Source organism: Rhincodon typus, chromosome 16, assembly GCF_021869965.1.
Source record: "Rhincodon typus isolate 14 chromosome 16, sRhiTyp1.1, whole genome shotgun sequence".
NCBI lineage: Eukaryota > Metazoa > Chordata > Chondrichthyes > Orectolobiformes > Rhincodontidae > Rhincodon > Rhincodon typus.
In genome coordinates, this window is record NC_063347.1 from 54,666,038 (window position 1) to 54,683,598 (window position 17,561).

Sequence of the window (17,561 nt, forward strand, 5' to 3'; positions counted from 1 at the left end):
CCATTTCTGAAGAAGGGTTCAGGCCCGAAATGTCAGCTTTCCTGCTCCTCTGATGCTGCTTGGCCTACTGTGTTCATCCAGCTCTACACCTTGTTGTCTCAAATGAGCAGACACCTGGCAGGTGAGTGTCAAAGCAGAGAAATGTGAGGTAATGCATTTTTGCAGAAAAAACACAGAGAGACAATACAGACTCAAGGGTAAAACTTTGAAGGGAGCTCAGGAGCAGAGGGACCTCAGAATTCTCGTACATGATTCTCTGAAGGTGGCCAGGCAAGTTGAAACAGTTGTTAAAAGAGGTTTATAGGATCCTTGTATAGAGGCATAGAGTATAAAAGCAAGGAAGTGATGCTGCACCTCTACAGATCATTGGTCAGACCACTTTTAGTGTTGTGTTCAGTTCTGGGTGCCTTATTTAAGGAAGGGTGGTACCATCCTGGAGAGAGCGCAAAGGAGATTCACCAGAACGATACCAGGAATGAAGGAGTTTGGGTACAAGGAAACATTAGAGAAGGTTAAGAGATGACATTATTGAGGTGTTTAAAATTATGGATAATTTCCACTGTATAAAGAAGGCTATTCTGTTTCCACTAGTTGGTAGGTCGGTAACAAGGAGTCAAAATTTCAAGATTGTCAGCAAGAGAGCTAGGAGTGAGATTAGGAGAAACTTCTTTGGTTGTGTTACAATCCAATGGTTTGGTTACAATCCAACTCCACAACCAAAGAGATATTTCCCTCTCCACCTCTATCTGCCTTCCATAGGGACCGCTCTCCCCGTGACTCCCTCGTCAGCTCCACACTCCCCACTAACCCCACCATCCCCGGCACCGTTCCCTGCAACCACAGGAAGTGCTACACCAGCCCCTACACCTCCACCCTCCGCTCCATTTAAGGCACAATACAAACCTTCCACATTAGACAGGGGTTCACCTGCACATCCGTCAATGGGGTCTACTGCATCCGCTGCTCCCGATGTGGCCTCCTCTACATTGGTGGCACCAAGCGGAGACGGCTTTGTAGAGCATCTGCGCTCTGTTCGCAACAAACAACACCACCTTCTGGTCGTGAATCATTTCAAAATTCCCCTCCCACTCCCTGGATGACATGTCCATCCTGGGCCTCCTCCAGTGTCACAATGACGCCATCCACAAACTGGAGGAGCAGCACCTCATATTCCGCCTCGGGAGCCTACAGCTCAATGGCCTAAACATGGAATTCACCAGTTTTAAAGTCTCCCTACCCCTGGCCTGATTCCGTGTCCAACCCTCCCTCTCATTCCCAGCACATTGACCTGACAACGTGTCCATCTTCTCTCCCGTCTATCCACTCCTCCCACCTCACTGACCAACCCCCACTATTCCCACCTGCACTCACCTATCACCATCCCACCTACCTTCCTCAGCCCCACCCCTCCTCTCTATTTATTTCTGAGCTGCCCTCCCCTCCCCATTTCTGAAGAAGGGTCCCAACTCGAAACATCGACTCTCCTGCTCCTCTGATGCTGCCTGGCCTGCTGTGTTCCTCCAGGTCCACACTGTGTTATCTCTGACTCCAGCATCGGCAGTTCTTACTATCTCATAGCTGGGAAAATGTTTGTTTATATGCAGAAGATAGGGTGAGGGGAGGGACTAAGCAGTAAACGATGGGTGGGGTTAGAGCATAAACCGAGAGAAGAGAGAGTTGGACAAAGGAGTTGCTAACGATCAGGCTGGGAGGGTGAGTAGTTGTTAATGGGGACTGTTAGTGGCTAACAACAGGGGGTGTGTAATGGCAGGCTATGTGATAACAAGGCCTGGTGTGTATGGTAGGGGGCTGGGACAAAGGAGACTGTTTTGTGGGATGATAGGACTAATGTTTGAAGAGAGACTGGATCAGTTAGAGTTATATTCACTGGAGTTTAGAAGAATGAGGTGGGGGAAGGGGTAGTGCAGATGTCACAGAAATGTACAAAATTCTATCAAGACTCGAGAGGGTAAACACAGGAAGGATGCTCTCAATGACTGGGTAGTCCAGAACCAGGGGTCACAGACTAAGGATTTGGGGTAGGTCATTTAGAACTGAGATGAGGAGAAATTTCTTCACCCAGAGAGTGGTGAGCCTGTGGAATTCTCTGCCACAGAAAGCAGTTGAGGCCAAATCTTTGGAAATTTTCTAGAAGAAGGTAGATATAGTTCTTAGGGTTAAAGGTTCAAAGGGTATGGGGAGAAAGTGGGAACAGGGTACTGATTGGGATGGTCAGCCATGATCATATTGAATGGGGGAGCAGGCCTGAAGGACTGAATGACCTACTTCTGCTCCTATTTGATATTTTTCTACGTTTCTAAGAAACTGTTTCATCTGAAAAGTGGGTCAGCGACCTAAGGGGACAGATTTAAGCTAATTGCAAAAGAGCCAGAGGAGTGGTGAGAAGGATTTGTTTTTGTACGGGGCAAGTGGTCATGATCTGAAATACATTCAATGGTATGTATTCAAGAGAGAATTAGACATATGTTTTAAGATGAAAGATTTGCAGGGCCACGGGAAAAGAGCAGGGGGTGGGACTGTTAAGAAAAGCACTTTTGAACATGCTCAGACATAATAATCTGAACGAGGAGCTCTTGCTAAATCACTGAACACTGAATCAGGGAGATTAATGTTAATGACTAATGCTGGTGATGATCTGTCGGTTGGTTACCAAAGGAGGTTTGACCTGTATAAGTAAAGCTCCTTGCTGATCAGATACAAACCTTTTCTTCCCTTGAACCTTTGGACCTAAATTTGAGGTGATCCCATCATTTTCAGTTTACCCCCGGGTAAGGCACTGCGCGGTACTAGTTAAGCATCTAGTGCTGCCATCTGCTGGAAGAGACTGAGAACAGCAAGAATCCTATAAATTGTTTTGGGCATTTTGGGGAAATATTCAGTGGTTTAGCAGCATATCACATTCTTTTTAAAATTTGTAAACAGACTTTGGAGAACAAAATCTGTATTGATCAGTACATTAGTAGATCATTTCCACAAATGTCGGATTTATACCCAGTATCCAAATTGAGACCTTTTATTCAGAGTATCCACCAAGTACAAACCTAGCCTGTCCACCCCTTCCTCATAAGGCAACACCCTATTCCAGGTATCCGCTAGGAATACCTTTTCTGAACTGCTTCAAATGCATTTACATCCTTCCTTATCTAAGCTGAGTCTAACCTTGGTGAAAGAATTCTGAAGGGCATAATATATCTGCACTGGAGAGACGCAGGTTACTCAGGGATAGTCAGTATAGATTTGTTAGAGGCAACAAAAACAGAAAATGCTGAAAAAGCTCCAATTTCTGAGAAGCACCACTCAACCCGAAATGTTAACTCTGATTTTTTTTTCCACAGTTGCTGCCAGGCCTGCTGAGCTTTTCCAGCAACTTTGTTTTTGTTTCTGATTTACAGCATCCACAGTTTGTTCCTTTTTTTTGTTAGAGGCAAGTCGCATTTGAAAAATTTGGTTAAATTTTTGAAAGGGTAACCAGAAGTGCTGCTGAGGGCAATGCATTTGATGCAGTCCATGTGGACTTTAGCAAGGTTTTTGATCAGGTTCCTCGCGGCACACTGGTTGGATCCAGAATTGGCTGAGAGGCAGAGGGTAAGGACAGAGGGATGTTTCTGCGACTGGAAGTCAGTTTTGGTTGAGGTTGCACAGCGTTCAATGCTGGGAGCCCTTGCTACTTGTGGTGAACAGTAATGATTTGGATTTAGATAAGGGGGTATGGTCAAGAGTTTGTGGATAACACACAGACTGGTTGGGTGGTAAACAGTAAGGAGGATAGCCCTAACCTGCCGGAGAAGATTAACAGACTGGTCAGATGGGCACAGCAGTGGAAAATAGAATTCAATCTTGGTATAGTGTGAGGGAATGCACTTGGGCACAAATAACAATGCAAGGGGTTACACCATGAGCGGTAGGACCCTAGGAAGTCAGAGAGATCTTGGTTTACCCTGAAACTTAGCAGGGCAGGTAGATATAGTGGTTAAGAAGGGATGCAGGATACTTGCCTTTATTATTTGAGTCATAGAATACAAGAGTAAGGAGGTTATGCTGGAAATGTATAAAACATTGGTTCGGCCACAACTGCAATACTATGCACAGTTCTGGTCCTCACATTATAGGGAGGATATGATTGCACTAGACGGGGTGCAGAGATTTACCAGGATGCTGCCTGGGCCGGGAGCTCTGAGATATGAGGAAGGATTGGATAGAATGGGATTATTTTCCTTGGAATAGTGAAGGTTCAGAGTAGACCTGATAGAGATCATGAGGTTATAAGGGGTTTAGATAAAGTGGAAAAGAAGACACTTCTTCTATTAGTACAGGTGCAGGGACTTATGTTAAGAGGTAGGTGGTTGTGAGGAGAGTTGAGGAGAATTTGTTTCAACCACAGTGTGATAGGAATCTGGAACTCACTGCCTGAAAGGATGGTACAGGTAGAAACTCTCATAACACTGAAGTAATATTTAGATACACACTTGCATTGCTATAGTCTGCAGGGCTATGGGAGAAAAGCTGGAAAATCAGATTATTGTTGCCCGAACGTTGTTGACAGGCACAGACAATGCTAGAATGACCTTCACGAGTCTATGAGAACTTACTCATTAACCCTGAGCTCAAACTGACCCAAAAACCCCGAACTTCACCTGATCCTTAGACATTGAATCTGAATTGACCCTGAACTATAATCCCAAACTGATCCTGAGCACTGATTGCAAGCTGATCCCTGAACCTTGAAGCTGAACTGATCCCTGAACCCTGCACCCAAACTAATCCCCTCACTCTGAATCTAAGCTGATTCTGGATCCTGATCCTGAACTATTCCCTGGATCCTGAACCCAAACAGGTCCCTGGATCCCGATCATGAACTGATCCCCGGACCCTGATCCCCAGACCCTGATCCTGAACTGATTGTTAAATACTGATCTGGAACTGATGCCTAAATATTGAACCTGAGCTCAGCTCCAAACCATGGGGGTTTCCTGCGCTGACTCCTGAAGCTTGAACTTGAGTTGACCCCTGACCCCTGAACGGACTGATCTTCAAACCCTGAGCCTGAGCTGACCCTAAACCAGAACTGACATCCAGACCATGAACCCAAGCGGACCCCAGGCCATGAAACCTAGTTAATCTCCAGACTGTGAACCCAAACTGACTCAGGGCCATTAACCTAAGCTGTGTGCAGCGTTTTGGTTAGAGCTGGGATTTGGCCCATGGACCCAGGTCAAGGGTCATCACTGAGCTCATTACCCATGAGTTTATTTATTCTGTAGAGTCCTGCTCTCGTTTGTTATTTGTGCAGATATGGGCGCGGGCTCTTTCCCCTGAAACTGCCCCAAGTTTCTAACCGGGAGAGTGTGAGGATGAGCAGTCAGCTGTACCCAAACAACACCCCCCAACTGAATCTGCTTGAACACAGAACCTGTGCAAAGTGCTTCATGGAGTCAAGATTCAAGTGGAAAGTACAAACAAGTTAAATGAATCAACTTGGAAACCACTGGACGACATTCCTTCTGGTGCCGTTACAATCTGTGTAGTCACGGATACAAGAGTATTGGAGTTGTTGATGGATGTGTCTCTATCAGTGCGTCCCCAACAGACTGAGACAAGAGGCGAGCTCTGGGTACTGTGCGCTGGTGTCACACACCTCCCACTGCCCTCTCTGGCTCTCACAGAGTTTGTTAATCCTGTAACTCACCCTCACCAATCTTGTAGGCAGGGCTGTGGGTCATCAGGTGGTAATGCACGCTGTTTCCTGTAGCAGTGACCTGCGCCACATAATACTCCGGGCCTTGCTTCTCCAGGATGCTGACAGTGCCTGGAGCGGATCTACAGGAAAGAGATCCATTAGCAGATTCCATAGGCATCCCAGCCCTCTCCCCGTATTGTCACAGAGGTCACAGTTGTTGAAGACAGGATGTGAGCTTCATTCAGGTGTTTGACAAAGAAAGCATTGCAGTGGGGATCGCAGCGAGGTGACCCAACATTCTGACCTCCCCGCTCCCCACCTCCAAACACATGGACGCTAGGACCTTACAATTCAAGCAGGAATTTAGTTAGCACCTTGATGCAGGCATCACAGACGACCAGCAGTGTGGAGCTGGTCAATAACCATAGGCACCAAGCTTGTCCACCTGATTGGGCCAGCATGGGGAAGGACAGATTGGTGCCAGGCGCAGGATGAGGCAGGGAGCCCGATGAAGGGTCCCAACCCGAAATGCCGACTCTCCTGCTCCTGTGATGCTGCCTGACCTGCCGTGTTCCTCCAGCCCCACACCGTGTTGAGCCTGAGGCGGGGAGCGTGGCTGATGCATTTTCCTGTGTCTGTTCTTGCTTCACTCCCCACCTCAGCCGCTGCACCTGTCTCACCATCCCTCTCACTCCTGAGATTGCCGCCCCCTCCACACTCGCCAACGTCCTCCCCAACAGATCAGTGAAGATTGCTGCCCTGCCAACTGCACAGACACCTTGAACTGCCAACACAAGCCCTGCTTTAAGCTGCAGTGAGACACCGCTGCTATGGTTATCAAGACCCACCCACCCTCACCATTGTGGGGATGTCAGTGATAACGCTGACTTATTGCTGCCGTGCTGGTTTTGCTGGCTCCTTTCCAGGGCACCCTTGACAATGAAAGCCCAGGAGGCCAATACTGGCATAGTCAGGGCATGTGGGTGATTGGACCTGCAGCCTTGGGTGATATGAGCTACACAGGAACGCTCCTACTCCGTGCAGAGGGTGTCAGTAGAGAACCAGTCCTCATTCTCACTCCTTGTGCTCCACAGGGAACTGAAGCCTGCAGGCTCAGCATTACACCTGACAGTGGCTCCTCCCCTGTCCACGTTCTAACACAGAGAGGGGCCACTGGCATGAGATTATTGGCCTCTGTAGAATCAGCGGGGAAAAGACAGGATGGGGCTGAGGGAGATTAAATCCCGTGTCATTGTTACAAATGCTATTATTTATCACTAACAATATTCTGAATTGCACTTCCAAGGACTAAGATTCTTCACTATAGGGAAGGAGGATGGAGATAGAGAACTCAGGAAGAGTGACTGAGGTTCCTGAGCACATTCAAAAAGAGACTAGATAGCTGTTGGAGGTTTTGGCGAGTTTAAAAGTGGACAAATCCCCATTTAGAGATGAGTTGTATCCTCGGCTGCTGCGGGAGACGAGGGAGGAAATTAAAGGGGCTCTGATACAAATTTATTATTGTTCTCTAGCCGCAGGGGAGGTGCCAGTGGATAGCTAATACTGTTCCACATATTAAGAAGGATGGTAGAGATAGACGTGGCAATTATAGACCGGAGAATCCCACATCAGTAGTAGGGAAATTATTCTGAATGAGAGAATTAAAATCTATTTGAAGGTGCAGGGTTTGATTGGGGTAGTCGGCAAGGCTTTGTCAGAGGGAGGTCATGCCTAGCATATCTGCTTGAAATTTTTGAAGAGGTGACCGGGTATGTATATGAAGGTAGGGCAGTTGATGTAGTTTATATGGATTTCAGCTAGGCCTTTGACAAGGTCCCACATGGGAGACAGACAAAGAAGGTAAAAGCACATGGGATCCAGGGAAACTTGGCAAGTTGGATCCAAAATTGGCTCAGTGGCAGGAGACAGAGGGTGGTGGTAGAAGGCTGTTTGTGTGACTGGAGGACAGTGTGCAGTCCTGGATCCATTACTGTTTGTGAGATATATATATATATGTGTATAGATGAGAATGTTAGGGTTGTCATGGGGCTAAAGTGATAAATAAATTTGCGGATGACATGAAGATTGGCCAGGTGGTTGACAATGAGGAAGAAGGCCTTAGGTTACACGAAGAGATAAACTGATTGGTCAGATGGGCAGATTAGTAGCAGACGGAGTTTAACCCGGAGCAATGTGAGTTGAAGCACTTTGGAAGAAGTAACAAGACAAAGGGGTATTCAATGAATGGCAGGACACTAGAAAGCTCAGAGGAACAACGATCTTGGGGTGCTTGTCCACAGATCCCGAAAGGTAGCAGGGCAGGGTAATGGGGTAGTTAAGAAGGCATACAGGGCTCTTGCCTTTAGCATTTGAGGTATAAATTATAAGGCAGGGGGGTTGTTTTACAGCTGTCCCCCTTAGTTGAAAGGTCAATAATGAAGAAGCATTATTTTAAGGTGGACATTCAGAGGGGATTTAAGGAAAACATGTTTCACCCCAGATGGTGAATCTGGGAGGGTAGTTGAGGCAGGAAACCTCACAATCTTTATAAAGTGCTTGGTTGAAATGATAATAACATTTATAGCTACAGGTCTAATGTGAGTGAGTGAAACGAGTGTCGATTTACAGTGATTTTGTATCAGTGCAGACCCAATGGGCCAAAATAAACTCTTCTGTAGTGTATGATTCTCTGAGACTCAGAGTGGAGGGAACAATAAAGTGCCAAGTCTCTCCCTTTAATGGAATCCACTTCTGAGGCAGTCATTAATCGTTTTCAGTGATTTTATTACAATGGGAAATGGCTACTTGAAAGGGGAGGGAGTGAGTGTACGTTAGGTTGCTGGGAAAACAAACGTCATCCGTTCACCTATCGTTCCTGGCAAGGAATTAATGGTGGAATGATGCCAGTAACAAACTCCAGTGATCTCACAGATAGATGGACAACTCGTGCATTTTGCCAAATATACCGCAGCTCCATTTATCCAGCCAGAACATGCAAACTCTTTCTGCAATGCACGTTCAAATGTAAAACCAGACATCCAGAGGCATTGTTCAAACAGGGGAGGACACAGAGAGAGAGAGAGAGAAAGAGAGGGAACACACACGGACAGAGGGAACACATGCACAGGGACAGAAGGATCAGACACACAAGGACAGAGGAATACACACACTGAGCGACAGAAATAACCCAGGGACTGATTGGGGAACGCTGGGTTTACTGAGAGGGAGAACTGTAGGAAATCAGTATAACTAGGAAAATGATATTGGGGAAATAGATGGGGGTTAAAGGCTGATTAAGCCTGAGGGCCCAATAATCTACATTCCAGAATATTTAAGGATGTGGCCCTGGAAAATGTGGATGCATTGATGGTCATCAATAAAGATTCCATAGAGTCTGGAACAGATCTTATGGATATTGGAGGGTAGCTAACATAACTGCACTGTTTTAAAAAAGGAGGAAGAGAGAACAGGAAATTAGAGACTGGTTCATCTGACATCGGTAGTAGGGAAAAAGCTAAGAGTGCATTAAAAAAGATTTAACTGCACATCAGTTGGGTAACAGTGACAGGATCAGACAGAATGAGCATGGCTTTGTGAAAGGGAAACCCCCATGCCTGACAAAGTTGAATTTTTCAGTGACGTAAGTAGTAGAGTTGATAAGAAGGAGCCAGTGGATGTGATTTACTGGATTTTCAGAAGGCTTTTGATAATGTCCCACAAAAGAGATTAGCATGTAACATTAAATTGCATGTGGTTGGGGGTAGTGGATGGACATGGGTAGAGAACCAGCTGGTAGACAGGAAACAAAGAGTAGGAAGAAATGGGTCTTTTTTCTGAGTGACAGGCAGTGGGGTACCATAGGGATCTGTGTTTGGGATCCCAGCTGTTCACAATGTATGTCAATGGTTTGGATGGGGGCACTAAATGTAATATCTCCAAGACACAAAGCTGGGTGGGAGGGTAAGCTGTGAGGAGGATGCAGAGATATTGAGTGTAATTTAGACAAGTTGAATGAGTGGGTAAATGCATGGTAGGTGATGCATAATGTGGATAAATGTGAGGCTACCCACTTTGATGGCATAAAGAGGAAGGCAGATTATGATCTGAATGGTGATAAATTGTAAAGGGAGTGGTGCAATGAGATTGTGCACCAGTTGCTGAAAGTAAGAATGCAGGTGCAGCAGGCAGCGAAGAAGGCAAATGGTATGTTGACCTTCATAGTGAGAGGATTTGGGTATAGGAACAGGGATGTCTTGCTACAGCTGTACAGGGCCTGGGTGAGATCACACCTGGGGTATTGTGTGCACTTTTGGTCTCCTTAGCCGAGGAAGGACGTTTGGGCTTGGGAGGGAGTGCAACAAAGTTTTATCTGTCCACAAAAATAATCCTGAGCTTTCTGTTGCCTGTCGCTTCAACACACCACTATGTTCCCTGGCAGACATTTCTGTGTCAGTTCTCCAGTGAGCCTCAGCACAAGCTGGAAAAAAATAGCATTGCATTTTCCACTGCAGTCTTCAGGACACGATATCTAGTTCCGTAATATTAGAATCTGTCCACCTTCTCCCATGTCCTTTCCCCACTCCCACACATCAGGCCCTTCTAGCACAGCCAACCCTTTTTCACTGACTAATGGTTGCCATGATCATCTTTCCTTCTTCCCTGGCTTACTACCTGCAGTGATTGTAACAGGGTCAGCCAGGTTGATCTCATAGAAAATGAGTTACCTGTTTGGGGCAGTTAATCTGGTCCAATCAGGGAGCCCTGGCTGACGGATAAGAACAGGAGTGTCAGAGGTTGTGTTCACTCAGAGCTGGCTATAAAAGAAGCTGGATCAGTGTCAAGGACTCTCCACATGTAAATAAAGACTGACTGGTGACAGAATTCTGGCCTCTGTGGAATTATTTCAGTGGTGACAAGAGAAAAAAATACCCTTCTGAAGAAATTTGCTCGCAATAGTCATCTTTGAGTTGGGGCAAGCTGTTCTGGCATCATGCCGTTATTTGGGAAACTTGATTCATTTGATCCTGCCATCAAAGACTAGGACCAGTATGTGGAAAGAATGTGTTCTTTTTTCCAGGCAAATGACATTGGGACAGATGAAAAGAAATATGTAATTCTTCTGATAGCTTGTGGATCTGCAGCTTTTTCAGTTATTAGGAGCCTTATTTTCCCTGAGGCACCAGATACTAATACCTTGCAAGAGTTGACAGATTTAGTTCAGGAAGGTTACTACCCCAACTCTCCTCTAATTCTGAGACACTATCGGTTTTACTCGGCTGTTGGAGAACCAGGGGAATCTGTATCAGGATTTTTGATGAGGTTAAGATGACTGGCAGAGGCATGTGACATTGAGTTAACCCTTAATGAGATGTTGAGAGACCATTTGGTATGTGGGATTAGCAATATAAACATGCAAAGGTGCCTACTAGCTGAAGCCCAACTGGACTTCAAACAGGCATTACAACTGGCTTTGTCATTGGAAAATGCAGCCAGTGGAGCTTATGAGTTGGAAGGTATTTTGATGGAAGTGGACACCTCACCGTGCTGACTGGGCCTGGGAAACACCATTTGAGTGAAAGCAATTGAGCAGCCTCACTCAGGAATATCCTGGACAAAGGGACTCTAGGTCGGCCCCCAGCAAAACCCCAAAACAAAGCCTAGCTTTGGCCAAATGGAATGGTCAAATTTTTCTTCAGGTTCCAGGCCGGAAGCCATTGTAGTTGCTGCCAGTATGTTGACTCGAGACAGCAAATGAGTCCCACTTGACCTAAGTCGAGTAAGAGAACTCATAGGCCGGTATTCAGGAGAGTGCACCTCTGGAAAGCACACCTCCACCTGGTTTGGAGCAGTTAAATTGCTTAGCAACGTACAAATCAGAACCAATCAAAATAAACGTCCGATTAGATGGTTACCCAGTTCTAATGGAAGTCAATACCGGCGCGGCTATTTCAGTGATTTCAGAACCATTCATTAAACAGAATTTGCTCTGGGCTCTAACCCTTAAAGTTTGCATAAGGCCTTGGCTGGACTGAGAATCAATACCAGGGAAACCTTTACAGATTAAAGGTATAACTTTGATTCTTGGCTCCTATGGGGAGCAGCTGGTTCAGTAACCGCTGATTGTAGTAAAAGGCTCAGGCCTAAGCTTGATGGATGGAATTGGTTGAGAAAGGTTCACCTTGACTGGCTCCACATTTTTCAGTTAGAAAATGGCCGCCTAAGTGAAGTCCTAATTAAATATCTGGACATTTTTCAGGAAGGTCTAGGGACTATCAAAGGAGCCAAGGCCACCTGGCATGTTGACCAGGAAGCAATCCCATGATTCTGCAAGGCCCGCCCAGTGCCATTTGCATTATGGGTAAAAGTAGAGACAGAAACCAGGAGGCTGGAAAGTGAAGGAATTATCAAACTCAGTGCAGTTTGTGGAATGGGCAGGCCCGGTCGTACCGATTGTGAAGCCTGATGGGTCGGTTCGCATTTGTGGGAGTTTTAAACAAGCGATAAACCACTTTTTGCAGTGGGATAAATACCCAATCCCTCACACAGAAGATTGATACGCAAAGCTTCAGGGGGGCTGTCCATCACAAAGCTGGACATGAGCCATGTGTACCTTCAGTTGTAGTGGATGAGGATTCCCAGATGTACACTCCAATTAATAACCACAAGGGTTTGTGCCAATATAACAATCTGCCATTTGTGGTATTGTCAGCCTGTGCAATTTTCCAGCGGATGACAGAGAACATTTTACAAGGTCTACCCCAGGTTGTCATTTATCTAGATGATGAGCTCATAACAGGGATGACCAATAAGGAGGAGTTAGCGAACTTGGTCTTAGATGTTTCCCCAAGGCAAGCGTTTGCCTTGGAAGGGAAAAGTGTATGTTCCAGGCCGAGTGACCAACTTGGGCTACAGAGTTGACAAGACCAGGTTACACATGTTGAAAGATAAAGTGAAGATGATCAAAGGTGCCCTGGCTCCCATGTCTATACCAGAGCTTAGGTTTTTCCTTGAGCTGGTGAATTATTATGGTTCATATATAACCTGGCCTCCATTCTGGCACCTTTCCATCAATTCTTATAAAAGGGTTAGCCTTGCAAATAGTTGCATGGCCTAGAAATAGGTTTCAGTGAAATGAAGTAACAGCTAACATCAGTGTAAGGTGTTGGCACAGTGTGATCCCAAGCAAGATCTGGTTTGGCATGCGATGCCTCCCTGTATGGCATCGGGATGGTGTTGGTTCACTGATGGCCCAATAGAGAGGAATACGCAAGAACATATTCATCCAGGACTTTGGCTAGTGCAGAGCATAAATATGCCCAGATAGAGAAGGAAGGTTTGATGGTCATATTTGGCTTCAGGAAGTTGCACCAATACCTTTATGGACATCAATTTGCAATAATAATGGAACACAATCCCTTGTGAGGTCTATTTAACGAGGACAAGGCAGTGTCAATGAATTCAGGCCGAAATCAGGGGTGGACTCTAATACTAAGTGCCTATCATTCCAAGTTGGAACACCATCCAGGAAGCCAGGCAGCAAGTGTACCACCTCCTGATGACACATACACCACCAGTGGTATCACCACTGGAAGAGCCAGGAATGGTTTTAAATTTTTTGGACACATTTCCAGTCCCAGCTGAAAATATCAGACTCTGGAGGCAGAAAGGGCCAGTCCTGGCAAAACAGAAACAGCTGGTAGTGATTGGGGAAGCCAAAGGGGCTACGACAACCAGAACTGAAACATTTTTGGACCCAGAGAGACTAGATCACGGTAGAGGACGGCATTATATTATGACGAGCAAGAGTGATTGTCCCGAGTAAAGGTATTAGCTGAACTCCACCAGGGTCATCCAGGGGTTTCCGAAATGAAGTTATGTCTGGTTGGCGGGATTGGATGCAGACATAGCTGCATTGCTTGGACAGTGCCCAGAGTGCGAGCAAGGACAGAGGTTACTGCCAGCAACTCCCCCACATTCGTGGGAATAGCTGGGGAAACCGTGAACTTGGTTACACATTGACTTATGCAGGTCCTTTCATGGGCTCAACACTCTTAGTCATTTTGGATGCCCACACAAAATGGTTGAATGTACATAGAGTTTGTTCAAACCCAGGGATGGCGATCGAAAAACTGTGTGCATCTTTTGCAATACATAGACTCACAGAAGTGTCGGTCACAGAGAACGGGCCATCATTTACCAACAGGAAAATTGAGTATTTCCTAAAGTCCAATGGTATTCCTCATATAAGGACAGCTCCATTCCATCCATCATCCAAAGGTCTGGTGGAAAGAGCAGTTCAAACTTTGAAGGCAGGCTTAAAGAAACAGCCTACAGCTTCACTCGATACCAAACTGTCTCGGTTCCTGTTTGATTATAGGACCATCCCTCATGCAACTATAGGAATAGCTCCAGTAGAGTCGCTGATGGGAAGAAGACCCTGCACCAGGTTAAACCTGATCTTCCCTGACCTTGGGGGGTGAGGGTGAAACAGCATCAGGAACGCCAGTGCTGGATGCAAGACTCTGTGAAGTGAGAGGGACAGTTTCATTCAGGGGACGAAGTTTGGTGTAGGAACCACAGGAATGAACCTGCATAGGTAAGAGACATGGTTGACATGAGATCAGGTTCATTGATGTATAAAGATTGGGTGGGTACAACAGTCCTGAATAGGCACATGGAACATATAAAAAGTTGCAAATTCACAAATGGTACGGGAACAAAACGTGCCAGGCTTCTCGATTTTCCGACTCTCCTGGAGCTCCGTGGGTCCTCCCACTTTGTGAAATATCGAAGGTACCTTGGAATCTGAAATGGACATGGCAAATGTCGCTGCATTGACACCTTTGCCACCTGAACAGGAAAATGAATTTTTTCCGAGTCACTGTGAGTACAAGAGGCAAACTATCATGGATTACATGCTGCCCATTTCAAAGGCCGAGTTGGAGGAACCTGACCCAGTGATAAAACGCCACAGGACGAGCTACAAAAAAAAGATCTGGCCTATGTTGTAGAATCATAGAACCCTACAGTGTGGAAGCAGGGCATTCAGCCTATCATCTTCCACCAAAGAGCATCCCACACAGACCCAACTCCCTACCCTATAACCCTGCATTTCCCATGGTTAATCCACCTAATCTGCACATCCCTGGACAATTTAGCGTAGCCAATCCACCCTAATCTACTCATCTTTCGAGTGTGGGAGGCTGGAATCAAACCTAGGTCCGTGGCACTGTGAGGTAGCAGTGCTAACCACTGAGCCACCATACTATTCCTCAGACTCAGAGGGGGAGGGATGTAGTGATTGTAACAAGGTCAGCCAGGTGGACCTCATAGAATACAAGTTCCCTGATTGGACCAGATTAACAGTCCCAATCAGGGAGTCCTGGCTGACAGATATAAACAGGAGTGTCAGGGGTTCTGTTCTCTCTGAGAGCTGGCTCTGTGGGAACTGAATTAGTGTCAAGGACTCTCCATGTGTTAATAAAGGGTGACTTGGTGACAGGATACTGGCCTCTGTGGAGTTATTTCACTATCAACCATCCCTTTGTCCACCTGACTGTTGTTCTCACTCTCTTTGCTCCATCTCCACCACGTCATCAGCATTTATACTTCCTTTTCTGATGGAGAGTCACCGGACACAAAACATTCACTTTCTTTGAAACACACAGAGGGACAGGGGGTACATACTCACACACATACACGCGCACACACACACGCACACACACATGCGCACACACACACACACACACACACTCACACACACACTCACACACACATACTCTCACACACACACTCTCTCACACACACACATTCTCAAACACACACACACACTCACACACACACACACACTCTCTCACTCTCTCTCTCTCACACACACACACACTCACACACATACTCTCTCACTCACTCTCTCACTCTCTCACACACACACACACAGGGTCAGAAGAGTCACCGATGGCTGTAACAATGGTGGAATCTCTTATTGATGATGTCTTAACAAGGCACTTAGAAAATCAGATCTGATTGAGCTAAATCAATATGATTTTACTGTGTCAAATCATGCGTGACACATATACGGGAGTTTTTAAACATGTAATTAAATGGCTCGATAAAGGGAACTCAGTAGATGCAGTGTATTTGGATTTCCAAAAGGCATTCAACAAGAACTTTGGAGTTGGGAGAAACCTGTTAGCATGGACAGTGAATTGGTTTACATACATGAAGTGGAGTGTTGACTGAGTGGGTGATTTCCAAACTGGTATGCTGTGCCTGGTGGGCGCCACAAGGATTGGTGCTGGAGCCTTATCTCTTTGCAATTAATAAGGAAGTCAGTAAGCATGTACAGCAAGAAATTAGTAAAGGTAGGGGCATGTTGCCCTTTGTTGTAAGACAGGAATAAGGTTGTCTCACTGTAATTGTACAGGGCTTTGGTGAGACCATGTCTGGATGACTGGGTGCAGTTCTGTTCTGCACTGTGAAGGAATGATATAATGCCTTGAAGGTAATGTAGCAGAGACTCATTAGAAAGCGTTGCTCCTGATGAGAAGCTGAGTAAATTGACTTCTATACGTTCAGGAGTTTATGAAAGGAATAAGAGGCGATGAAATTGAAGCAAAATTCGAAAGAGTCTTGACAGAGTTGTCACTGAAAACTTGTTCCCTGGCTGAGGAAACTATCAGAATAAGGGGGCAATCATTTAGGAGTGAGATGAGGAGAAATTTCTTCACTCAGTTGGTTGTGACATTGTTTAGGATATTCAAAGCTGTGATACACAGACTTCTAATCTCTGTCAGACTCAAGGACCAAGAGGGGCAGGCAGGGAGTAAAGTGGAGATCTGCCAGAAATGGCACAGCTAGTTTGATGGGCTGAAAGATCTACTCTTATTTGTTCCCCTCGTGTCCTCCACCTCAGAATGATACAGGGGCCTGCACTGGTTATTGGACTGTTAACCCACCAAATACAGCTTTATCGAAAAATCCCCAAGCCAAGACATAATCCACTGACAATCTTTCACGCAGTCTGGCAACGGGAGGGTTCTGTGTCTTAATTAACAACTTAGAAAAATGTGACACCCCCGGCTTATATCTCACTCGGAGCTGAAATGGCGAATGTAACATTAGTTGCACTCACGTGAATATCGGAGGCCAGTGACGGACTGGAGTCACAATAATTCGTAATATTCCACTACAAATAACTTCTGAGTTCTGTGTCACACTAATGTGCAGTTCAAATTTCTAATTGGTCAAAGAACAAAGCCATGAACAATGACAAACAACGCACAACATCAAAAACAATTACACCTGCACTTTCAGCTTCAAATCAGAGATCATTCAATTTGGAGTCATTCCCCAAATCAATACACAGCATAAACAGAGAGAGTCCCGCTCCTTGTTAGAGCTGGGATCAGAGAGAGTGTTTAACTGGGTTAGAGCTGGTATCAGAGAGAGTGTTTCATTGTGTTAGAGCTGGGATCAGAGAGAGTGTTTCACTGGGTTAGAGCTGGGATCAGAGAGAGTGTTTCACTGGGTTAGAGCTGGGATCAGAGAGAGTGTTTCATTGTGTTAGGGCTGGGATCAGAGAGAGTGTTTAACTGTGTTAGAGCTGGGATCAGAGAGACTGTTTCATTGTGTTAGAGCTGGGATCAGAGAGGGTGTTTCACTGGGTTAGAGCTGGGATCAGAGAGAGTGTTTCACTGGGTTAGAGCTGGGATCAGAGAGAGTGTTTCATTGTGTTAGAGCTGGGATCAGAGAGAGTGTTTCACTGGGTTAGATCTGGGATCAGAGAGAGTGTTTCATTGTGTTAGAGCTGGGATCAGAGAGAGTGTTTCACTGTGTTAGAGCTGGGATCAGAGAGAGTGTTTCA

General features: G+C 45.8%; 1 protein-coding gene across 10 annotated transcripts in view; it reads right to left on the minus strand.

Moving 5' to 3' along the window:
* Positions 1 to 17,561, minus strand: part of LOC125485088 (cadherin-related family member 4-like) — a 70,863-nt gene that overhangs the window by 33,125 nt on the left and 20,177 nt on the right. For all 10 annotated transcript variants that reach the window (XM_048606169.1, XM_048606163.1, XM_048606170.1 and 7 more), the window contains 2 exons: positions 16,830 to 16,933; positions 5,708 to 5,838 (listed from right to left, as the gene is read on the minus strand). In XM_048606169.1, the coding sequence (XP_048462126.1) occupies positions 5,708 to 5,838; positions 16,830 to 16,933 (235 nt within the window). The remainder of the gene's footprint in view (positions 1 to 5,707; positions 5,839 to 16,829; positions 16,934 to 17,561) is intronic.